Here is a 26,862-nt window from a genome sequence, read left to right on the forward strand (position 1 = left end):
TTGGTGTATTTGGGATGCGCATTTGTTATAAAAACGTGTTAATATTATACCCCTACCGCGAACAAAGTTTTTATAAATATATATATATAACATTTGAAACTTAGTTATCTTAGTATGGCCTCGTGGGCGTGTGGTTAGCGTACCTAACCCTTAAACTAAAGATTGTCGGATCGAAATCCGGCAGGTGCGAAATTATTTTTTGTACTTGTAAAAATAAATATGGTGCACGCAACATTTCAAAAGTAATAAATATATTTGAATTAATGAATGAATGCAAATAAAAGTAAATTTATTAATTCAATTGCACATTTCATTTCACTCCTTTGTATCCATACAAAATAGTGATAATTCAATAAAAATGATTCAATTTTATTCATAAAAGTATGCAGAGGTAGATTTTATCATGCAAAAGAATGAAAAATTAAAAAAAAATTCTTCCTCAAAGAATATAATATTTTTAATGCCTAAATGGTTTGGTTGCAAAAACCTATTACGGCTCAGTCTCAGGCCGAATATGATATTTCCTTTTCTTCTGGATCAATCATTTCATCAATGTTTTGTTATGACGTTGTCACGTTAAACTATCGTCCGTAAACCGACTTTACAGACAACCAATTTTTTTTTAAGTAAACTTGTGCGTAATAAAAACATTAATATTCTCTTGTAATGTTTCCTTTTTTAATAGTAAGTAGTGTTTTATATTTTGATTATAATCAACTTGTTCCTAATTAACGTAAATACTTTCTGACTCGCTCTTGTTTATTTGTTTCATAGAGTAAAGCTAGCAAAGGAACTTTAAAATTTTTTTTAAACATTTTGGAAGTATAATAATTAATTATGCTGGCATTTTATGTATTTCTAGCTGCAATACCCGGCGTTGCCCGGGCTGAACACAGGGTGAAGGGGACTTTTTTCGAAATCAGATGTAGTTAGTAATTGTCTTCTTAATTTGAATGTCAATTGTGAAAATTAATTTATATCACTTTCAGATCCCGACAGACGTTCTGCCAGTTATAGTTATTTACCTGGTCTGTATGTAATTTAGACTTTATAAAGCAATATAGAAAAAAGCTGAAAAATAAGAGATTACTAATATTGAAAAGATTCCATTATGTAGCTAATGCTCGCCCTGCATTGCAATGCCTCATTCAGTTTTGTTTTGTAATATGTTTGAAGTAGTTCCACATATACAAATAATCTATCCATCTCTCTATATATATTTATCTCTATTAACATATATATATACATCTATGTATCTCTCTATCTCTATTTATCTCTTTTATATCTACATATATACTTCCCACTATCTCTATATCTTCCATATATAAGCCGCTAAATAGCTCTATACATCTATAGGTATATATCTTTATCCAACCCATTTCATTCTCTATACCTCGCTCTATTTCAACTTATCTCTCCGTCTCTATCTCACTCTATAAATGTATATATCACTCTATCTGTCTCTCTTTTGTATTTAAATAAATTGTGTCATGCGTGCGCACTTATACAACAAAAACAGACGAAGTGCCGCTATATAAAATGAAATAAACACATTTTTGACACGATTCATGCTACAACTATTGAAAAATAGTTATACCGTCTCAGTAACCTTCATGGGAATGCGCATAACAAATCACCAAAATTTCATCGCAATCGGATGAATGGTATAGGAACGCATACGGCACAAACAAACGAAAATTAAAGACATGACAAACGCAACGAACGAAGGTGCGTTTAAAATTCAAGGCAACTCTATCTATTGACGAAGTTAAGAACCAAACTGTTATTAGCGCCTTTATTTTGCTAGCCGCTGCGAGCTCCACTAAGCGGACTGGTCTCACCAAGGAGAAGGATATGAATTTGCCAAACCTTACTATGTGTATGATCGTGTGTCAGACATAGAGAAATGATACTCACTCACTATTTGTATGTCGATGACCTATGATTTTTTCTGTTATAATATGAAATTATCACTTTTTCACTCCTTTAGGGATGGAATTTCATACTAATAGGGTGTCTATGTGTTAATCCAGGTTATAAGCTAGCTGTAGGCCAAATTTCATTCAAATCCGTTCAGTAGTTTTTACGTGAAAGAGTAACAAACATCCATCCATACTTACAAACTATCGCGTTTATAATATTAGTAGGATTGTGATTGTTAACATGCGCCTTATTTATGTGTTGGCAGCCAGCTGGTGTATTCAAGCGGATCAAGTTGTAGACCAAAAATTAATGCTCTCAAGACAACTTAAGTTTGTAGTATTAACATGTTTATTGTTTTTACTTCATGATTTCATGATGATTAATAGTGTTACTCTCACAGCACAGTTTTATTGTGTCGCTCTAACTAAATCCAATGTTTCCCCTACCCTGGTGCAACAATAATGCAAAATAAATATTCATATGAATACATAACCTCACTTATATAAATACACTTGAAAAAGTTTATAAACACAATTTAAATCTCTAATATACACAATAAATAAATGTTTGTATTTATATGGACCTGTATTCAATATCAATCACTTAAGTATAAAATTTAAAAGTACATATATAATTTTTATTTGTAGCTAGCTTTTTGTTTTCATTTTGTAAAAAAAAAATTCTGTTGAATGGTGCGCGCGCATCGTGAATATCCACTCTCACAATTGTTTTCATATGTGCCTCAGGAGTACAACTTGACAAGCAAGTGCAGAGTGAGTCTTGATGCGAGAGGTGGTACGAGGTACTCACTGTCCAGCCACTTGGAGTCGTACTTGAGGGTGCGCTTGAAGGTGAACTCGCGCCGCCCCGTGGTCAGGTTGTGCAGGTCCGTGCGGAAGATGACGGTGTCCGCCTTGGTGAACTCGGCGTTGGTGCCGCTGTACAGACCGGGCAGCTCGCCCGGGTTGCCCTTCTCCACCCACACGGCCGTGGAGTTGTCGGCCGGGTCGTAGGGGCACTTGGCGATGCCAAGCCCGATGCCCGGCACGTACTCGTGGCGCGGCAGGTGCGTCAGGTTCGACTGCAACACACCACACTCGGTGCTCTACGTCGTAGGGACAATACGGGAACCTGGCGGTATGGAGTGTACCTACTTTTTAAGTGCGTGAAACTAGTTTACAGTAGTGACATCTAGCGGCGTGGAGTGTAAAATAGCTTGGAAGCGATGCAGTAAACTGTCTCGCTCTTCACCTATGTCCTATTGCGATATTTGGATGCAGTGAACAATTTGTAGCTTAGCATTAGAGAACGGAAAAATTTGAGATTTAATTTAGTTGCATGCAAAATTCAAACAATTATACCTATGTTCGTATTCTGACATTGGTTTACTATTACGGAGTATTAAGACTCTCCATCCTGCAATTCCAAAAATTTTGACACCGCTTGTAATAAAGCTATCGTGCTAAATATTTTGATTCTTCATGGCATAGGACTTAGCTTTGTCCACTTGTCGAAGTCAACACTCGTGAACTGGTGTGATTATCATGATAGTTGTAGTCGCCCGCGTGAAATAATAAGTTATATCCTCGCGGCACTCACAGACTAGAGATTTGAAATGCCAAAAATTTGGAGAAATAGTTCAAAATCAGAATAAAGCAAGAAAAATATGGAAAAAAATTATATTGGCGGGGTCTAATACCCTTTAATATAGAGGACTATTGAAAAATTAAAGACCTTAAATCAAAGACATATAGAATCACAAGTTACCCAGTTGAGATACCCCACAAGTAAGCAGCCAATGAACAAGCGACGTTTGCTCAAGTATGCAGAGGATCATGGTCATTGAACCCGCGATTTTTTCCAGTTCCTACTTAACATTAAGACCTGCCAAATTAGTAGAGGCCTGGGAATTACCCGGATTCATTTAGTGTCATGCAAAAGTTCAAAGTGCTATACATGGTACACCTTCGTGTGTTCCTCTATTGACTGATTTCTTATGTATAGGAGCATGCATTTTCGAGAAAGATTTCGAGACTAGCTGGGAGGTAAACGACTGTAGCATCGTCTCTGTTTCGTGATTGGTCGTGTTTCTGTCAGGTGCATGTCAGGCTGTCCACACACCAATAACAATAACCCAGCGCAGAAGCAAACGCGCCCCTAATGGCCAGACCAAATAAGGCAACGGCTTCTCTTGCAGACGGCCGCCAATCACACGAAAGAAACAGCTGGCGCGGGCATGCCATATTGCAATCTAATGGGCGTTCAGATTTTTCTCGCGAAAAATGCCTGTCCCTATTTATGTAGAGCCTCTCCTTCTTCTGAGTGGGTAGATGTGATTCGGCCAGTCTACAGCTAGCTGGCAGTTGACTGGCGCACAGTCGTAGTCGCTGCATTCTCGGTAAAAGTCATATTTTCATTGGCTTCTGAATTGTGAAAGCTCGATAATGGGCCTGCCATTCGGTACCTTCTTTTGTTGAGAGTTTTCCATTAGCCCAAATACTTCACACAAAATATGTACGAATATCATAAACAGCTAACATGTACAAGAATTTACATTCTGGCCTGTCACGAACGAAACCACTGTTTTTTTCCCTTCTGATCTCTGCAATCAGAGATTCAGGGAAAATGATATAGGAAAGAGACTGGAAAAATGCTTGTGTTTGATAACCTAAAGGCTAAATTCAAAAGAACTACGCATACTGAGGTCAAAACGACCTGCTCATTGGCTGCTGTCTTCTTGAGACGCTCTGACTGGGCCACCCTTGATTTGGTCATATTTCGTTACGGGTGTGATATTATCACAGCATACTCCAGATAAACAGTGGAGCCAATAGCAGAAGCAGCACCGATATATAGATGTTTAAATTTTAGCTTCTCTTGAAAAATAAATTAACATCGCTAGTTTTGGCTAGAGGTAGGGAAATTCCGCGCAAAGATACGGCGAAAGTATGAACTGCAAAAACCTAGACACACCCAAATGTGCAGAGCCATGTATTTTTTGCGAAAAGACTTCCAGTCCATCTGTGTGATAAAACTTATAGCGTTGCCTGTGTTTTGTGGTTGGCCGGGTTTTATTTCACGTACAAGTCTACTGTCAGTAAACCAATCACAGCCTTCCAGTGCGGAAAAAAACGCGTCCTGAATCGTCCGACCACACAGACGGAAGCAAATTACACAGAAACAATCGCCAGCTCAGGCATGCCTTATTGCAGTCTAGTTTGGAAGTGTTCTCACGAAAAATGCATGACCCTATTATTTAGTTCATCAGCCCCGAGCGGCATCAGTGCCCCAAACATCCCGGGACGGAATACTTCCCACGGGCCCGTGGTCCACGACATTTCCGGCAGACATATTGCCCGCAGTTCGCGGTGACGGGGCGCTTACTTGCGGCCCAACGACCTTAATAAAGAGCGGGCAAGCTCACTTGGGCGGCGCGCGCGGTATATGACCCGGGCCCAGGAGGTGGTGTGGGAGGAAGCAGCTCCGCCGGGCAATTCTCCCGGCCCCTGCCGAGAACACAAGACAGCCGGAACGATAAGAACGCCGACCAGTGGCGCCGCGCGTGTTTATTACGAGAGAGGGGCTCGGGGGAAGACTTTGAGAGGAAATAAAGGGTTAACCTCGCCCCCCGAACTGCCCGCACCGCCGTCGCTAATCGTTGTTTAATCTGACGGCAGGGGGAGGAGGATGGCAGTTAATCCGGATCCGCGCTGTTTCATGGAAATCGGTCCACAACAGATCGGCTCGCAAGGAAGAGACCTCTCCCGCCGTCTTCTCTCGCGGGCTGCGCCTCCGGGAAGAGTTCTCAAAGGCTCGTAAAAGGGGAAGGAATAAAGCTCGCGGTCGTAAAAGCGGCGTTGGAGATGGTTTACGGTAGGAAGGGGGTGGGGGTTGTTTGCGAGCCGGGGCAAAGGCCCTGACGGTAAAAAACACAGCGGGCTGAAGCAATTTGGCGGCGGGGACGTATACTCGCGTTTACAGTCTCGCGGAACGAAGGGGAAGAGGGGGAATCGACAAGGAAATTAAGGAGCGCGGCCGGAGTAAGGGGAGGGGAAGGGAAACAAGGAACACGAGCGACAAATCCCGCCGCAGCGCGTCAATTAGACCGCCCTCCCGGCTGCGGACAGTTCCCGAGGTCTCGACCGCCAGGCTGACCGCGCTGTCCTGTCGCCCAGAGCCGCGTCAACACGCCTCTCAGCTCTGCCGCCATCATGGTAGAAATACATGTCAAAAAACTTATGGAAAACAACTCTGTCACACCCTACTATTTCAGTGAAATCATTTTGGGACAGTGACACGTTTTGTGGTGGTTGTAACTTTCCGCATTAAAAATCATCCAGACACCCTAGTTTTCCAAATCAAATACTTTCTCTATTGTTAGCAATATAACCAAAAATGTGAGCGAGTCTTTCAGTACTCGCCAGAGATGTTTAACATATAATCTCCCAAACGAGAAAATTTATGTTTTCTCTCTTACAATTCAAATTTCAGACACAAAGTTTAACATGCAATTTTTGTAAAACAACGCTGAGCATCTTAATTTTTTTTACCCGTTTATTTCCTCAGCTATTTATTTTTTTAATCATATAAAAAACTTCTGTCGGAACACTGGTGACATCAGAAATTTCACACGAAGCCATTATCTGCTATGATCGTTTTACGCGAGTGCAAATAAAGAGTTTCTTTCACGACAGTAACTGTCTTTCAATATCACGACAGCTACTGTCGTCATACAATTACCATCGTGTCAACAAGGATCAACGCGCCGCGCACAATTAGCGCTGCCCCGCAATATCAGCACATTTTTATGCTATGATTTCAATATTAAGTTGTTTATTCCTAATTACATCAATGACAAGGCAAAAATAAAATTCCGCAGGCTTTTATACCTCGTTACAGCCAGGTATACATTAAGAGCCCCACCTACCTGGGACATGTAAGGTGTGCAGAGCTTCAGAGAAAAACCACTCGATTTGAAAACTGCTCAAGGTACGCAGGTGGTGTCTGTTTACGAAGAGCATAGCGAGTAGTTCTTTTTACAAATTTAGTTTTTATATTGTCTTTTTAGAAGAGTGAAAATAACTACGACGCGTGTTTTCTGAATTTTTAGGCATGAAAATCTCGGTAGAGAATCATGAAAGCACTCAAGTCTTATAGTTGGTATATGCCAACTGCGAGCCAGTCCATAGCTTTGGGCTTAGAGGCCATACCGCACTAAAAAGCACCAGCGAACGTCGCACTTATCACCTCACCTCACTACCACAAATACAACCCTGACCAGGCGAGTTCCTTAAATGCAAAATGTCTGGAGCCACCGGAAAAAACTACATATCGTGCACGAAATTCGATGTCACTAAGTGCCCAAAGCCAGGTACTAAGCCACGTCGGACGATAAAATACAATACGAAAGCTGTTGCTTAATGTTTAAGAAAAAACATGGCGTGGCCTAGTCGCCCTCAAAGGAGTAAGCCATGTCACTTACGGTCGCAAATAACTTAGCTGTGGAGATTCCTAACATTTATCATAAATGAAAACGCAGGCTTTTAAGAGCCCTGCCAGCAAACATTACTAGTAAAATTTCAAGGAGGACTGATAGTAAACTATTGATGGCTCTATACCCACGTGGTAACAAAGGAAATGCAGACCATGCAGTCTGTGCTTGAACATAATTTCCCTTTAAAAGGCTATTTTAACACATTTTGGCGTCCTGAAAAATCATGACTAAAAACTATGGCTCTGACTTTTTTTAAGTTGTAGATAGGGCCGTGTATTTTTCGCGAAATTATTTCGAGACTAACTCAGAGTTAAAACACTGTACCACTACTTGTGCTTCGTGACTGGTCGTTTCTTTAAGGCCCTTGTCTACTGTCAGCACACCAATCACATTAATTCAGTACGGACGTAAACACGTCCTGAGTGACCCGGCCAAATAAAGCAGTGGCTTCTCTTGCAGACGGCCGCTAATTGCAAGGAAGAAACAGCTGGCGCGGGTAAACCATATTACAGTCTAATGGGCGCTCAGATTTTGTTTTCGATAAATGCCCGTACCTGTATATAGTGGCTTATGGGTTGAGGTAGGGGGTGTATCGTCCCCATCAACCCTGCTATATTACCGGCCCTGGCCCAGAGTTGCAGGCTGCAACGTGGGTTCAGCTATCTACAGATAAAAAGCGACTGACCTCTCTCCAATTTAATTACAGCCAAAACTCACCTTTCAGTAGGTTTTAACATTTCCATGAAATTTAAAATAAAAAATTATGTCATTAATTTCATTTAACACCTAGCACTACTTATATTGTTATTTTAAAAGGAAAATAATGTCAAATATTATTTAATGTGGTTTCTAGACACGAATGTGTGTAGTAGTTTAGTTATCTGAAACAATTAGGCTTTATTATGGATAAATATTAGGATAGTATCATAATGTATCGATCTGTTTTCTTCATCTTGTTCACATGTTTACCGCGAGTGTAAAGTGCAAGTGGACTCAGTTTGATATTCGATACATAGAAAATAGCGTAATAGGGACATTATGGGAAACTGGCAAGAAATAGGCGAGACAAGCGATGTCAGCGAACCTGGCGGCGTGGAGTGTACCTAAGATTTGTACAATATTTGTTTAAAGAGCGTGAGAATATTTACAGTAAAGGCATCTGGCGGAGTGGAGCGGAAAATACCTAGAGAGCAATGCGACGAAGTGTCTCTCGCTTCACCATTGCTAATTGGCCATAGTTTCCCATACTGTCCTATTAGGATATTTGTATATATTTCGCGAGTGTGTCTTCCACAAGCCCTCGAGCTCGGCATTATTTTTCGGCGCTCTGGCGATTCAAAGACAAGCAGAAAACCACTGATGAGTGGTCATTAGCGCGGAGTCGGCGCGGAGTGTTTGCGCGGGCGCTGACGGCGACGGTGATGGATGGTCGGCGCGGCGAGACACGTCAGGGCAGTGTTCGCCCGAGCGCTCAGCCTGTTCGCTCTTGCTTGCGATCCTTTGTCTCGATTTTCCGTCGCCGGAGCACTGCTCAAGACGTTCCCCGCAAAACTACGAACAACCCTGGGATCACAGTAAAGGGTCTAGCGTGGTAAACCTTATGAGATGTCCCCAAGCTAATATTTTAAATAACGTATGTCGTTCTTGAATGGTTTTTACAGTGGGGAAGACTGATTTAAGTTTTTTTTACATTCACCATTGCTGATTACACTGTATATTATAAGAAACCTCAATAACAGAGGAAAAAAAGATGAATATGCAGGCACACAGAAAACAAGTCAAAAGTAAAAAATAAAAATTAATAAACAGCAGAGAAAATACCGTTTCCATTATTGAGGTTTCTAATGACATACTGTGTAACCAGCAATGGTGTTTGATTAAAAACAAATCTAAAATTAACTTATGTAGTGTTATCAGTCGGCCATGATGATACGATAAACACAGTTTTGTTTGTGTATGACCTTGAAATGTCCTAGAAAGTACGCGTAGGGTTGGTGATTTTTTAGACTCATTGCACCCAAAAAACTACAATGGTGTTCTCTGGTGAAATCTTCGTTAAATTACTGGCTCCAAGTTTAGGTACTTACTTGTTACATGAGCTCACATGAATTGTTTTGGAAGGTTGAGTCTGGAGTTGTTTCTGCGAAGATACATTTATCTGGAATTACATGGAATCCTTAGTTTATTTGAAATGTTTCTTCGTTGAAAAGTCTGTGAATTTACTGTCATTTTTAAAAGTGCAGCATATGCTTAAAGGTTTTCATTCTGTGAAGGAAGAGTAGGAGGGAGAATTTTTTAAATTATGTTCGGTTTTTTTTTTTTGGTCTTGTACGATTTTCCGTGGAAGTTTTCCTATAAAGTGTTAAATTTCATCCAATCAGAAGGGCGTTGCGGTAAAGCTTCTCGTGATACGAAAATATCGTTGCATTTATCTGTGTGTTTTCATACTGAAATGTTTAATTTTTTTAATTTTAACGCCCTTGCTTGAAAATCATAACATTTTGTATATTAGGAAAATTTTAATACTTTGGTTTACAGAGAAATAGACTAATCAACAAAATACCTTTTTTTATGTCAGAAACGATGGAAGAATACTCAGCTGACCAACTAGAAAGTCTATATAGTTACATATTAGGAATTGCACTCTATCGTAAGATATGATATATTAAAAATGAATTATTATACGTACAAAAATAACCTAACTGGGCAAGACGCATTAACAAAATACAAGTTATCCGATACCGGTTGGCGGTGCATGGAAGAAGCTCGATAGGGATATTAACAGAATAACAGCAACCAACGGGTATTTAACGTGCCAAGGTCCAGGCACGACACGGACTCCCTAGTCAAAAGGCAAATGGATACGCTGTTCCATCGCGGCCCAGAGCGGAAAAGACGGCCGGCTACAAGGAGAGGCTGAGGAGAGCCAGTCCAGTGTGCGTGCCGCCAGCTGCAACACAGCTCGTGCCGAGCACGGACCAGACCTCTCACTCTGCCTGCCACGTGATCAGCCCTCTCCTACATCCTACAGCCCGTGTAGTACTCGGCTTACGGCGTGCGCTCTTGCCAAAACTGTAACACATTTCTAATTTTAGGAGATGTGTTTCTTTGGAATTCAGATTGCACAAGAAGCATTTTAAGAACTCATATCATAATTGATGTTTTTATATACTAACACCCTTATATATTTGTAACAAATCGACACTTGTCTTTTTTTTTTACTTTGACTTACAACAAGAAACCGTTGAAACATTTAAATTGATACGAATTGATGTGGGGATAATGTTAGCAAACAAAAAAGTGTGAACGATCTGCCGTAACCCAGTCTGTACAATACCATCGTAATTTTTTTTTGCGGGAAATTTTGTTTGCCTTTTCTTTTCGGTTTTACTTTAGCAGACGTACTTGGTACTACACCGCTGAAGTTCCGTGCTGTTACTGCCCTTGTGTAGTTAAAAAAGCTTTAGTTTAATTTTGTTATAAAAGCCCTGGAAGCCACTTTAAGTGGGCGAAAGACACTACAGTATACTCAGAGGTACACAAGGGAGAAACTTTTAAAAAAGAAACATACTTCTCACAAAATGAAGTAGAAATTGGATTGTATTTGAAGTAATGAATAAAAAAAAATGTTTGCTTAAAGCTTACCCTTTTTATTGTTAGTTATGGTATTCATTATTTTCTTTTGATAGTTTCAGGAACTACAAGAATACATAGATCAAAATTAATTGGGGGCCCCGGCCGTCAAAACTTATCAATTACAAACAGATTATTAATTTTACCTGGAATATTAATTTAAAATTTTCCTTTGACTTTCACAAAAACTAACATAAATACTTTAACAATCATAGTTTTAAGGTTGTTAGCCCAACCAGTGCTGGACTATGTAAATACTGATTTAACAATATCTGATTGTTGGCTGTTCACTGGCGATTACTATAAGCGGGAGAGACGCGTAGAATTCATGTCCATTCCAGAGGGAAGGTTGCATATTTAGTTGAATTTCGTGATGGGCTTGAGCCGGAGAAAAACCTGAACCATCTCTTGGACCCCGCTGGAATGAAAACAAGGAATCCAGTGGTCAAGAATAGAAATAGAATAGAAATAAAAGAAACGAATATAAATAAAAATAGAAATAAAGACAACAGTAATCGAGAAATTGGGGCAAAAGTTTACCTAATAATTCGAACTAAAGCGACTAGCAATCTAGAAAATAAAAAATAAAAACCAAGGGATCACTCCCGGACTTTCTAGGATCACATCCCTAAAGTTAGTCGCGGCGAGACTGCTTCCGAATGGAGTCGCGGGCGAGAAGCACCGGAGAGAAGCGACCACGGAGACGACAGAAGGACGAATCAATCAATCATTCAATCCCTAGGGCTACAGGTAGTTAAAATATTGTGTTAGAAGCCTGGTGGACTAGAAAGTGAGTGAACTGGCCTCTGATTGGCTGGGGGAAACGGCAGAGAGTTCACTTCACCTACCAATATATATATATATATATATATATATATATATATATATATATATATATATATATGTGTGTGTGTGTGTGTGTGTGTGTGTGTGTGGCTGGTAGCCTGACTTTGGGGCATCGGAAGTCACTCGCGCTCTGAAGGCAACACGCTCCGACGGGGAACAGGCGAAACAGACTCGGGGTTAGTTCAAAAAGTCCCGCAAGAGGGACTAGCATAAGCCTGGCACTTATGGGACCAGCTGGTTCACGCTCTGTCGGGATAAAAGGGAAATAGAGAGATGTGTGGCGGTGGCTGCTAGAGTTCGCGGAACTAAAGTTAAGTGGTTGTCATTTTCGCCGCGAGATGGCGAAGGCAGACCTTTCGCCGGCCAGCGAGAAGACCATGATTTAGACTCGCCGGGAGCGGAGGTCAAAGACCCGGTCGGTGCCCTGGCTGAAATTTGTGGAAAATAAGTAGGGCGGGGGGGGGGGGGGGGGTCTGCTAGCTCGTGAGAAAAGTGTTAGGGCGAGCGCCTACACATGCCTGACAGCCCTGGAAAATTATAATGTGGCATGACTGGAGCTGCTTACCTAAGCTGAGTTCTGAGAAGTGGGCTGTCCTGGGAGGACGCTGAGAAAAGCACTCTCGGTCTCTAAGTCGGATATTGTTACTGGTCGCGTTCGTGGCCTGAGGCGGGAAGAAAAATGATGGCTAATACTTGGCTGGCGAAATCACACCAGGTTCTCGGGCGCGGCGCTGGGAAAACGTCGCGGGACTCTTGTGGGAAAGATTTGTTCAGGATGAACAATGGGCTAACAAAGTCTACATTAGAGGATTTAGGTTAAAAAATAAATTTGTGCCAATTATTTCAAATTTGCGGCACAGTGCTAAAGGCAAAAATGGTTCGTCCGGAACCGCCAGTTGCTTTGGAAGCTTCTTTAATTGCATTGTTCACACTCATGTGTTTTTATTTTTAAAATACTCAAATACTTTCAATGTAATATTGGCTCCCTCCCTCGCAGTCTACCAAGGTAGTTTTTTTTTATTTTTTTGATGTTCCATCTTCCATAGTTTATATTTATGTGATCCAAATAAAGACAGAAAATAAAATCACATATGTGATTAAATAACCCGTCAAAATTGTAACTGTAACGATTCATCAGACACAATGCGTTGATTGGTCGCGAGACACGGCACTAACAGGCAGGATGGTTTTTAGACATTCATGTCGAAGGAAATATCTGAATAAAGGAAACCTTTATCTTTGAACTTTTTGCAGTTCAGATCCTCACTTCTCCAATCACACGAGCCCAGTCCCCATGTGATTTCTTACGACAGCAGTTTGGGAGCGAACCTCTATTGAAGCGCGCTCTTGCACTAATGACATAGGCGTGCGCAGGACTTCAGTATTGGTGGTGCCAGATTACACAACAGCCCTGTCATTCACGGACCCCGAGCCTAAAGTGGGGTGTCCGGGGGTCCTCCCCCGGAAAAATGTGAATTTGAAAGCGCAAAATGGTGCTATTTAAGGTGTTTACGAACAAAAACATTAAATAAACAGATGTAAAAATTTTAACACTTTTTATGACAAATTATGGCTTTGAACGTTATAATCACCAGGAAAACTACTAAACTATTTACAGTTTTAAACTTTGTTGAGCCATAAAGTAAATTGCACAAATTGTTTGCACGGAATTCATGCTGATGGCATTGAAAAACCGTACTTACATGTTTTCTGAAGATGCCAAATAAATGCTAGAAAAAAACATTCTCAAATGTTAAGTTTTAAAATCAACAAATCAAGGGAGTTTTTGTAACATACCTTAAATATGTAAAATATTAAAATAATAAAAATACACAAATAAGAGTGGGCAAAAGTTTTAACTTTTGGAATACAACAAAAATGTTTTGTCGGCGACTGCATATAAGTCATCGAGTAAGCCTAACCTTTTAACTAACTAAACTCTCTCTCTTTTTTTTAAATAAACTCTGGCGGACGGCGGCTATTATTCCGTGCGCCTGCCGAGTGGAGTGAACAGTGGACACCGAGCGCACATTCTATGTAATTCGAGAAGAACTATGAGAAGTATTTACATTTCAGAAGTTTCGTAGCCGCGGCCCGCGTGTACAACACAAGTAATTGCAACTGGCTTGTTTCCGTGTGTATAGTTGGTTCGATTGATAATTGATATACTGATAGTGTTATGAGTACATATCTGTAACTCGACACGATTGGAAAACATATTTTTTTGGAAATAATACGGATTTTTGTAAGTATGTATTATTTCTGCTTGTAAAAAACAAAATAACGTAAACCCTAATGGTGGTGCCAAGGCACCTGTGGCACCTACCGTGCGCACGCCTATGACTAATGAGAAATGTCTTCACAGCTGTGGACACGAAAACTATAGGAAATTGAGATGGCATTGCTTTTAAAAACAAATTCCTTTTATTGTGAACAATTTTCATCCTTTCGACCCACATCTAATTTTAATAGCAAAACTTTCCTAATGATCAACTTTTTGATGTGTAAGTTTCAGAGAATATGCCTATTAGGATATCAAAAAATATATATTATTGAAACATGATGAGTTTTTGTCTTGAGATTCATCCAGTGACGTCCTAAAACATTAACTTATTAATAAAAAAATGAATTGAATACACCTGTAGGTTTATTTTTTTGTGATACTGTTAGGAAAACTTCAAACAAGTTCCCAGTAAAGAAGTTATAATTTTTATTTTTTCGGCCCCATAAAATGCCATTAAGTATGCAAAATATTGTCGCGTTCCAGAAATTTCTTGGTGTGGCCGGGTTCAGATTTCTGTCTTTCATGGCGCGAGCTGTGGGCGGGCCGCTGCGCCCGTGCGAGAAGCGGCCTCGTTTCATCAGCGGCCGGCCGGCGGCGTGCCGTTTGCCCTCGCAGCACATTCCTCATGAGTCGCGCGGGTCATCGGCCCTCTCGAAGCGGCGGTCTGCTGGCGTAACTAGGTCGCAACTCGGTGCTCGTTCCGCGGGCTCGGGCCCTGATTGCGAAGTTTGGGGGCGGCGGCCGAGATTCTCTGGAAACGTCGGCGAGCCGAGGTTCTCTGGAAGGGTCGGCGGGGCCGAGAGGGTTTATAAGCAGCCGCTGGAGGTTGCTCGGGGCTCACTCAGGGGGAAGCTATGCTTCTCTCCTGTGGTAACGAGTCGGTTAGGATGTTAGGGATGTTAGGCTCACTCTGGGGGAGGCTATGCCTCTCGCCAGTGGCAACGAGTCGGTTAGGATTTAAGTATGTTAGGCTCTTTGTGACGGAAGCTATGCCCCGGAACAGCACTATGTTTATGTAAAGTTAGTTGGGGTCGCGGAAGTAATGTTTAAGTTATTTTTTGAAGATGCCGGACCTGAGCGGATATGGCTGACCTTATGCTGGATGTATAGTTTTACGTTTAGACCTTAGATAATTTGAAATAATGTTCAAGTTAACTTTAAGGACTTAGAATAAATTTTAACGTTGTAGAAGATTTTGATACCCTCTAGCTGCTCGTTCATCAAAGCATTTGTAAATAAAGATACCCTTTTAGTTCATTCAAGTTATAGTTCTTAATTGTAAAGCAACTAATAAGACTGATTTTCAGATTGTCCTAGATTTTATTTAATTAGTTTTAATGTACTTTTGTATAAGTTTAAAGTCTCGTGTAATAAACGTACTTTCTTTAGAACTAAGTTTTAACTCATTTAAAGTAATTCCTTCTCTCTCCAGACCTCCTGTACAGGGGGCAGAGCCTATTATTTTAAGATCCCGGGTTGTGAACAGTTTTTATTACCAAGTACCTTATTTTTTTAGCCAAGCGAGTAGTATGTTAAAAGTTACGATTTCCCCCCCCCCCTCCCTAAAGTAATAGATTTGTTATTGTTTTGATTAATCATCACCACCAATCTTTTGGTTTAGGCACCTCTCTAGACCTCTTGTTACAATATATATCACCTAATGTATATTTCAATGCTATACAATACAAAAAAATGCTTTGTCCAAAAAAATACAATTAAATTTGTATGATGTATAGCAACAGCGCACACATAAACAAGGACATCACTAACAGCAGTCTGCGTATGTTGGAAAAAGAGAGAAAGCACTCCCACTCCCACAAAGCAATCTAAGAGTGGAACGCTCTATAGTTGTGCAGGCTAGTGCCCGAGCGTTTTGTTGCTCACTACAGCCACCTTCACAGAGATGGGGTTCCCTGAAGGGTGTGCTCCCAGCATAGGAGCCACCAATGCCAACCTTGAAACCGACACCAGTCTGATCCACAAGGAAACCTCAGAGAGGGATTTTATTGCAGAACAGATCATCCTGAGGTGCTCCACAATATTCCAGGGCTTAATACCGCCAGCGCAGCAAGAGGTCGGCACCAAACCACGGATATCCTAGGTTACTCATGTCAGAATTCAGAATCTCCTCCGTAAGCGTGTTGCAGCCAAAGAAGGCCAGGGTCGACCTGGCACCAGGTCGTCCCAGCGCCGACCACCTGCCATCGCTATTGCCACGCCAACACCGGGGTAGATCACGCTGAGCCCGGTACCTTGAGACATACAGCCCGAGGCTCGGAGAGTACTGACCCCCGCGCTTCTTGTCTGTCCCCAGAGAGCAACCAACCACCCACCAGCTACCCGGTCCTGACTCACCGAGGAAGTCAGAGGAGTGGAAACCGCCGGCAGGGCCCTGTCATTAACCCCTGGCACTAGGTGTTGCCACTGGCGGGAGACGCCATGTATATGCCTTCCATGTCCGTACCGAGGCCTGGAGGGTGCTTTTCTTAGACTCTACAGCCAGCACCAACTCCCGAAGGAGCCAGGTCCCCTAACCAGCTAACAAAATACATGTTTTTGGGCTATCCCCCTACACCTGCTTCAAAGGACTGGACCCCCATGTTACCCAGTGGTAACATGGGGTAACATCAGTCATTATAACAGTCCAGCACTTTTTTATTGGTATTGGGTCATCCTTACTTATCATCAAGAATGCCCCTGCTGGGGCGATCCTACTTGGGAAAGTGCAGAACCTGCGCCAGAGCCAACAAAAGACAGAAAAGGCCACGAGTGAAATATCATGCGATTGGTCATTATTGTTAACCGGTTCGCTTCACACGCCACGTTTGTTTTGCTAATTCTAGATGTTCATAGATTTTGTTTTCGAAAATGGGGTTATAGAAGTGAAGTTGTAAGCATTGCCATGTTACAGATGCTTCTATATAGTGAGAGCCCATATGCTAATTCACCAGGAAAGAAATGTAAATATCAATATTGTCCTGACCTTTCCACAAATAGCAGAGATAAAGCGCCGAAAATAATAAAAAAAAAAATATTTTTTGGAGTTTGCATATTGAAACCTCAGTACAAATTGCAATACAAATTATTAAATTAAAATGCGATAGCCTAACATAGAAGGTGACTACAAACTTTATCAACCACCATATTAATTTTTTTATTGATTGTAAATAAGAAGAAATAATACGAAAATGAGACTATTAAAACTATTTTTCCACTGCATTTTCTAGATGTAGAAGCCAAGGAAATGAACTTCTAGCGAATTATTACGACGCAAAAAGCCAAGCAAAAATTTTAATTATGAATAATTGCCACGATTTTTTTTTAAATTTTCCAATAGCAAGCAGCATATATCTAGAAACAAAATTTGCTTCTTATCCCAAAATGCGATGTATACGTCGTAGAACAGAGGTATCAACTGTCCTGGATTAAAAAAAAAAAATTGAATGGAAATGCTATAATGTTGGTCATTTCATTATATTGTCATAGCTATTGTTGGAGGGCTTTTTCTGTAAATATCACTATAATTTTCTTGAATATTATGTTTCGCCTCGAATTACCTTAACGTTTACATTTACTATACAGAAACCTAAAAACTGTAAAATGTTCATGCAAGTGACTTTGGACAGCTTGATGAAAAGTTCAGTAAGAAGATGGTGAGGGAATTTGAAGTGTCGGGAAGGGGGGGGGGGGGTTACCGTCTGGACGGCTGCATGGCGCGGACTTCCCTCACCGCACCCTCTACAGGAGGGGGGGGGGGGGAGCCGCGTGCCCGGAGGTTATTGCTCGCATTGCTGGCGCACGCGGCATCACAGATACCGCGCCGAACAACGCCATCCCACTGCGCTTAATCAAGGCCGCGAGCCCCCGGAGAGGCCGCGTGTCTTCGCCACGGAGTCCACGTGCAAGGGTGATCGGCACGAAGCTGCTCGACTCTTCTCTACTATTACAAAACCGTAACAGAAGTGTGTCTGTTTGTTTGTTTGTTCGAGAATCATGCAAAAACTACTAGATCTATTTTGATGAAACTGTTTCTGTTTAAAAGCCTATGATAAGAATAAAAAAAACTGGTGTATCTTTTATCTCGCTACGGCAACGGGAGCCGAAGATATAACAATAAAACCACTTTTTTTTCCCCACAACCAAGTGTAACTAATATAAGGTTAGCTCCCATATTGAAGGGAGATCAGTTTTCAGTGGCCCTTGCACTATATGTCACAGTAGAGCTGTAATATACGATAAAGATTAAAATATAAAAAACAAATTTCGAAAAAATCCTTAAAATGTTCCTTTATTTTTCGTCTGTTTGTTTCTCGTACAAATCTACAGTTTTTCTCTATCTCAATGAAATTTTGCACACTTGATCTTCGGAACACGAGAAAGGTCACTGTCTAGATGAGATTTAGAGAAAACCACCCCTAATGCACAATTAAATAATTCTTGGTGAAATTTCGTCATCGCTTTCTTCGTCTCCATTGTCTACCTCGTGAAATTAAAATGAGATAGAGTGATTTCATCAAGGTAAATATATATCCTCGAACACATTAAATCAGAAGTTATAAAATCAGATCCATAACCTATAATAAAATTTAAAAAAGGCCTACGCATAACTACTTCATTCTGAAACAGTTTTGTTATGAATTAAAACTTGTATGCACTGTGACGTAACGAGTCATAGCGGTCAATTCAAAACTCGTTATTCTATTATTTTAATTATTATTTGTTTGCAGATATTTTTATTTGTTTATTTTATGAATTTTTAAATAGAACCGCTCTGTAAACTATTTTACTCAATGGAACTAGAACAGCCACGCAAAAACAATAGCCTGCATTCTCTTGGCAGAATTAATTTTATTGTTAGTTGAATATAAAATTTTTTTTCGATTGTTTAATTATTTACAAGCTGCAGTACCCGGCGTTGCCCGGGCTGAAAACAGGGTGAAGGGGACCTTTTTTAGAAATCAGATGTAGTTAGAAATTGTATTCTTTCAGATCCCGACAGACGTTGTTCTGCCAGTGTATAGTTATTTACCTGTATGTATCTAAAAATTGGTGGTCTGTATGTAATCTAGACTTTATAAAGCACTATAGAAAAAAGCTGAAAAATAAGAGATTACTAATATTGAAATGATTCCATTATCTAGCTAATGCTCCGCATGCATTGCAATGCCTCATTCCGTTTTGTTTTGTAATATGTTTAAAGTAGTTACACATATACAAATCATCCATCCATATCTCTAAATATATATTTATCTCTATTTACATCTATATATATATATATATATCTATCTCTATTTATCTCTTTATATCTACATATATACATATATACCTCCCACTATCTCTATCTCTTCTATATATAAATATCTATATAGCGCTAACCATCTATATATCTCTTTATCTAACCCATTTCATTCTCTATACCTCGCTCTATCTCAACTTATCTCTCTGTCTCTATCATTCTCACTCTGTATATATATCACTCTATCTCTGTATCTCTTTTATATTTAAATACATTGTCTCATGCGTGCGCACTTCGACAACAAAAACAGACGAAGTGCCGCTATATAATATGAAATACACATTTTTTTGAAACGATTCGTGCTCCAGCTATTGAAAAATAGTTATACCGTCGTAGAAACATTCACGGGCATCCGCATAACAAATCACCAAAATTTCATCGCAATCGGATAAATGGTATAGGAACGCATACGGCACAAACAAACGAAAATTAAAGACATGACAAACGCAACGAACGAAGGTGCGTTTAAAATTCAAGGCAACTCTATCCAGTGGCGTAGCGTGGGTGGTGCGGAGGGGGCGGCCCGCCCCGGGCGGCAGCCCGCGGGGGCGGGTCGCCGGTGAAGCGGGTTGAGATCTTATCTATGATTCATTCATTACATGTGTCAGACACACTATAATGTTCCATTTTTATCTAAAATTTTGCGCACCAACTATTTTTTAATATTTATTTAAAAGAAAAACTGCGAAATCACTGACAGAGCTCTTTATAACGTTTGTTTGTTTACATAGGAACGGCAACACCGCATCACGCCGCGCCGCCCGGCGCGCGCGAGTCGAGTTGAGCGGCACTCCTTATTATGTTAATTACTCATACAAAATATTTTGTTTCACGCGTCGGCCCGTGTCGATGCCTCTCTTTCGCACTCATTGAATTTAGTACTACGCATTGTACTGTAAAGTTTGACCTTAACCCAGGGAAAACCAACAACTTCCGCAAACCGGGACACAGTAAAACTCCTATATTGCCCCGTACCGCGAGCGCAGGTAAACCCAAAAAAATATTAAAACCCAAACTAATAGCAGGCTTAAAAAATACTAATAAGGTTGCGAACAGTGAGAGGAGGCAGCAAGTTAAAAAGACGCAAAATTTATATGACAACATTTAATAAATATATATATATCATAAAATCGTTTCATCACAAATCGGCGCATCCATCATAAAATACATACCCTATTACTACTTATAAAAAAATATCTATATAATAATACTAAAAAAATACTTTAACAATTCCCCCAAAAAATTATAATTTGATCATATACTTCGGAGCTCCGAAAATTAAATATAATTACCAAAAAGGCATTAAAAATATATAAGAACATATTAATACAAATACAAATACAAATATAGATACGCACCGGGCGTATCACGGCTGTAAATACTTATTAACATAGGCGAAATCTAGGAAAAAATTGACACACCTTAACATGCAAATAAATATAACAAAAATTTAGCAAATTACAAATTATGGGTTTACAAGCCCTTCTCAGTTAAGTCATTTTCTAACGGTCGACGCCTTTTTTCTTCTAGGTCTGGCAGGGATTGGGTGAAACACGCTGAACGTAAAATCCCAGTTTCAGTTTTATTAGTCCGTTAATTTAAATCCCAAAAATCCACAAATTATAGTTTCGCACCAGGGGTCAAAGGGGTCAACGGGGCAGGGGCACGGCTGGCACTTACTTGCTTTTTGACGTCGTGATGTCCGGTCACCAAATACACTCGTTTGCTCACGAGTGTTTTTAATGGCAAACCCTTGCCATTATACGTTACCGTAGCTGCAGGAAATTGTACGGATATGACGAATCCTTCGCAATACCGTCTTGGAGTTTATTTCGGCGCACATAATTCATCCTTGGAAAATCCTCGCGATATTCACACACGCCTCACCAAACAACGCGTTCATCGTACCAAAGCGTTCTAAATTATATAAATGAACCCCGTTCATATTCAAAAAGGAACACTCGTATACAGTTACTTCGATGTGGAACTATCACCATGGCCAACCCGCGTTTTACTTCACGTGCGCGCCCGCCTGGGCCTACCAGGCGACTCCGCTCGCCCGTCTCACCTGACGTCACACAATCAGCTGTTCTGCTCGCGCGCCGTCTAGCGCAGCAATTACCAACATATTCGGTAGTGTCCTCGAACTTTCCAGACCAATTTAATAACTTAAAATCTTAAACTTAAAAATAATAAGACTAAACAAGAATTACAAATTTATTTTTTAAAACAACATATAACAAACTTAAATCCAAAATAACTCGTATTACCAGGGCATCCGAAAGATTAATAAAATACGTTAACCGTTTCTGCCAAAATAAACATTATCAAAGGTAGCAGCTGTAGCACACATGCTACAGTACTGATCTTTGTTTGTTTTAGTGCATCGTGAAGTACTGTTACGCAATCACGCTTTACTCGTATGTTTGTTTCGCGAGAGTTTCGGATACGAAACGAAAGTCATTTTGATTGTGTTTCGATCTTTTAAATACTGTTGAATCTTCTAAAACTAAACATTTAGAACTTTACCCAATCTTTGAACTAGTTTTTTGAAAATGAAAAGAGTCAAAGAAAGCGGTGCGGAATTCCGCAAAAAATAGGCTAAGAAAGAAGCAGATGCGAAGAAGTCTCAAGGTGCATTACTGAAAAATTTTAGTTCTAGTTCTGGTTTGAAAGCCACGTTAACGACTTCGGTGGCATCCTGCAGCAGCGGAAGTGATTCCAGTGTAAGTAGGTATATGATTCCTCCATCTAGAATCATGCATGGCCTAGAATTACTCCAGTTATTTATTATTATTTATTTATTTATTTATTTATTGTTTACAAAAGTTACAATATTTCTTACATTAGTCTCGCAAAACCTATTCACCTAGGTTTGTCTGCGAGTACGGAGTCACACTCGTTCATTCAATCTTATTTTATAATACACTTAAAATTGCTCTAATAGCTGTTTGAACATTTATTATTGTTTAAAAAGTATGGAGTATATTAACATATATTACATTGAGTTAAGGTACATCTTTTTAAGTTTACGACTGAATTTTGTCCTGCTACTTGAATTTAAAACTTCAATAGGGGATGTTTTGTAAATCTAGTAGTAGTCTAGGAATATATTTTTTTTTTTTTGTTTTTGGATAACTTTATTATTTATGGTACCTGTCATACAAAGATAACATAATTTTTCATTTAGCTCAAAAATGGCGGCAACGATTTTTCTCCAATTTCTCGTCATTTTATCTTTTAATAACATCTATAACATGGCTTACTCAGTCAGTTTTTACCGGGAAGCTCTTAAAAAGGTAGCTGCCAAACAAAATCAATTTTGTTTGTAAATTTTCCTATAAGCCCGGCAAACCGCGCCGTCACCAAAACCACTTTTGTTTTGTGATAGATAAAATACTTATTTGAAATTCGAACGTGTCCTCCGGCCAATATTCATGGGAATACATAACTTATTTTACAGGTACAAGAAGAAGACGTACCTGCCGTCGCAGTTGGAAGTAGTTCTGGTCCCACCACAGAGCAGGGTCAAGACGAAGTCGACTCATCAAAAGTACCTCAAGCATCTAGTCATAAGCCTGCAGAAAAAGTGAATGTTGCCAAAGAAGACATAATTGAAATCGTGCCTTCTGCTCCTGCCGAAATCAGAGATGTGAATCTCGACGATGTAGGTTGCTGGCCTTCTCCTATGACCGACGAAGTAAGAACGCTTCTAGTACGTCGCGGATCTGACTCAGTACAGCACATCGATTCCAAATTTGCTGATGTTGTTCGCTCAGGGACTTCAACGAAAGGCGGTACCCGAAAACTAACCAAAGAGTGGTTCTAAAAACCATTATCTAACGGCGAAAAGGTTCTCCGAACATGGATGGTGTACTCGCCTTTGAAGCAATCCTTGTATTGTTTTACTTGCAAGCTGTTTGGCAATTCCTGCTCTAACTTTGCATCTCAAGAAGGATTCAACAAATGGTGGAAGCTAAATCCAAGAATAGGAGACCATGAAAATAGCCTGGGCCATGAACAGAGCTTCTTGAAATGGAAGGTGTTGGAAGTTCGCCTGAACTGTAAAGCAACCATCGATCAGAAACAACAAGAAGTTTTCGAAAGTGAGGAGAAGAAGTGTAGGGATGTACTGTACAGGATGCTGAATATTATCCAGTTCTTAGCCAAACAGAATCTGGCCTTCAGAGGACATCGAGAAGACATTCTAGGAGATGATAGTGGCAATCGCGGGAACGTTTTGAAGTTAGTGCACCTCCTAGCTAAATATGACCCTCTTCTAATGGAACACCTGACAAAGATAAAGCTGGGAGCAAGAGTCTCAGTTTCGTATCTATCTCCAGAAACCCAGAATGAATTTATAAACTTACTGGGACAGCAAGTTCGATCCACCATCATACATAGTATTTAAGAAGCTAAATATTATTGCGTAATCTTTGACAGTACACCAGACATCTCCCACAATGACCAAATGAGCCAAGTTCTGCGATACGTACATATCGAAGGAGAAAAAGTCGCCGTGGTAGAATCTTTCATTGACTTCTTCGAACCAAAAGGAAAAAATGCAGAAGATCTCAGCAACGATATAATCGCGAAGATAACATCAAACGGACTGGACATACAGAATCTGAGAGGACAGGCTTATGACAATGCTGCCACAATGTCAGGGATCCACAATGGGGTTCAAGCCCGGATTAAAGCACTGAATCCGAAAGCTATATTCGTTGCATGCACAAACCACTCACTAAACTTGGCTGGGGTACACGCTGCTTCTGAATCAGTGGATTCCGTGACGTTTTTTGTAACTCTGGAGAAGCTGTTTGCCTTCTTTTCCGCATCAACTGTTCGATGGAACGCTTTGGTTGCCGTCACAGGTCAAGCAGTAAAACGAGTCACTGAAACGCGCTGGAGCGCTAGACATGGAGCTGTCAAGATGCTTAAAAATAAGTTTGAGGTAGTTCTTGAGGTACTGGAACAATTAACAGATTCATCTCAAACTACCGAAACAAGATCGGGAGCCAGTCTTCTCCTGACAGCCATGCAGTCATTTAACTTCCTAACTTTTCTTGGCTTTTGGGCTGCAGTGCTACCTGAAGTAGATGACGCATAGATTTACCTGCAGCAACGAGGACTAAGTGTGGATAAGTGTGCTCAGAAACTCTGCGCTTTGAAAACCCTCTTAGTGGAAAGTAGAGACCGTTTCGTGCAAGAAGCAATTGACTTTGCTAAGACTCTCTGCGAAAAACTCGGAATCGAACTCAAAACGAGAAGAATTCGCAGGAAAAAACGCATGCATGGCGATGAATCTTCTGAAGATGCAGCTTTGTCTCACGAACAGGAAATCCGTCGAGAGATTATCGCATCATTCGACAAGATCATTCAAGAAATGACGACTCGATTCCAGCAAATTCAAGAAATATCGGACAAGTTCGGATTTTTGATGCCAGCGAAACTTTTGGGCAGCAAGTTCGAGTGTGATCTTTCCCATGTATTAGAAGACATCGACAAGGACGAGTTTCAGATGGAGCGGAAGCGTCTTCAGCAGTTTGTTGTTGTTGCCTGTTCTGAATCAGAGGAAGATATAAGTGGTAAAGGACCACTGGAGCTCCTCCAGTTCATTCAAAAACTGAATCTCGGAATTTCGGTTCCAAATATAGTCATCTTGATTCGTATATATTTGACTTTGGCGATTAGTGTTGCAAGTTGTGAGAGAAGTTTTTCGAAGTTGAAGCTAATAAAAAATTACCTCAGATCTACTATGAGCTCCGCTAGACTATCAAACTTGGCTATATTGTCGATTGAACAAGAATTGGCTGCTAATATTGATTTTGACAAAGTTATTTCTGACTTCGCTGCTCATAAGGCCCGTAGAATCCGCTTGTAAAACCGCTCATCCTATTTTAACTTCAATAAAAGGTACCTCATTGCATGTGAAATTTAATTTTAATTAAGCACCTATAGAATGGGGGCGGCAAAATGGGTCTACCGCCCCAGGCGCCGAGATGGCACGCTACGCCACTGACTCTATCTATTGACGAAGTTAAGAACCAAACTGTTATTAGCGCCTTTATTTTGCTAGCCGCTGCGAGCTCCACTAAGCGGACTGGTCTCACCAAGGAGAAGGATATGAATTTGCCAAACCTTACTATGTGTATGATCGTGTGTCAGACATAGAGAAATGATACTCACTCACTATTTGTAAGTCGATGACCTATGATTTTTTTCTGTTATAAAATGAAATTTACACTTTTTCACTCCTTAAGGATGGAATTTCATATTAATATGTAGCCTATGTGTTATTCTGATGTATAAGCTATATTATTGTAAAGTTTCATTAAAATACATTCAGTAGTTTTTACGTGAAAGAGTAACAAACATCCATACTCACAAACTTTCGCGTTTATAATATTAGTAGGATAACTCTATTTATTTTGAAATTTGGAGTTATCATTTGTATTTTTGTGTTAATTCACGTCCAAATATAAGTTTTCTTTATTTGGCGTCTGTTGGCTGGGGTCCACATACGACCAAACAGGATGTTGTATTGGATTTAAAAAAAAAAAAAAAAAAAAACATTTTTTAATGATTCGAAATTGGAACAAAAGTTAAAAAGTGAAGCCATTGTATAAACACACAAAAAGTGATTGAGTGTGAAATCGTGTGTAATACAGCTTATTTATTAGCTCAAAGTAATTGAATTTGCTAATTTTGACATTTTATATTACTAACACAGTGAATAAGTAGTGCTAGGATAACCCTAGATAGTGTTATGAAATAGGAGTGATCTACACACAAGAAAAGTAGTGAGTTTAATTAACTTTCCGGCAACATAGTTTGCATGATACTGTGTTTCAAAAGGTTATTTCACTATCCTGAGTTTGATTTAGCACTAAAGTGCCTTTTACTATCCATCCTGCATCAGCCAGACTTTGGTTTTGAGAAAATATTTTATGCGGCCTACAAGGCGTAACTACAGAGTTAATTTTGTTTCCACTCCCCAGTAGTCCAGTAAATCATTGACAAAATCAATAAAAAATTAAAATTTCTATAAACCATTGGCAGCATGTAAGAGATTTTTATGGTTTTTTGAAAACCTATTTTATATATTTATGAATTATATACTAAAAATAAAGCGTTTTAAGATGAAGGCTACATACGAACGGTTAATAACACATGATTTTATGCTTTCAATACATGCTACCGTTGACATAACAATTTGCCATTTAGTTCATAAGAAACCATTAAATAAGGATTTGTTTACTAGAAAATATATTTTATAAACAATTAAACACGGTTATTTTATAAATTTATCAAAAATCATGTGCAAAATCACGAAATACTAGAAGAACAGTTTAGGACACTACTCCCTCATGCTCTATCAGTACC

The 26,862-nt window shown here is 39.9% G+C and overlaps 1 protein-coding gene across 1 annotated transcript in view; it reads right to left on the reverse strand.

The window, feature by feature from the left end:
* The window catches only part of LOC134527146 (semaphorin-2A), a 666,670-nt gene that overhangs the window by 90,610 nt on the left and 549,198 nt on the right, over positions 1-26,862 (reverse strand). The window contains exon 5 of the mRNA XM_063359535.1: positions 2,734-3,004. Within this exon, the coding sequence (XP_063215605.1) occupies positions 2,734-3,004 (271 nt within the window). The remainder of the gene's footprint in view (positions 1-2,733; positions 3,005-26,862) is intronic.

Source organism: Bacillus rossius, chromosome 1 (genome assembly GCF_032445375.1).
Source record: "Bacillus rossius redtenbacheri isolate Brsri chromosome 1, Brsri_v3, whole genome shotgun sequence".
Lineage (NCBI taxonomy): Eukaryota > Metazoa > Arthropoda > Insecta > Phasmatodea > Bacillidae > Bacillus > Bacillus rossius.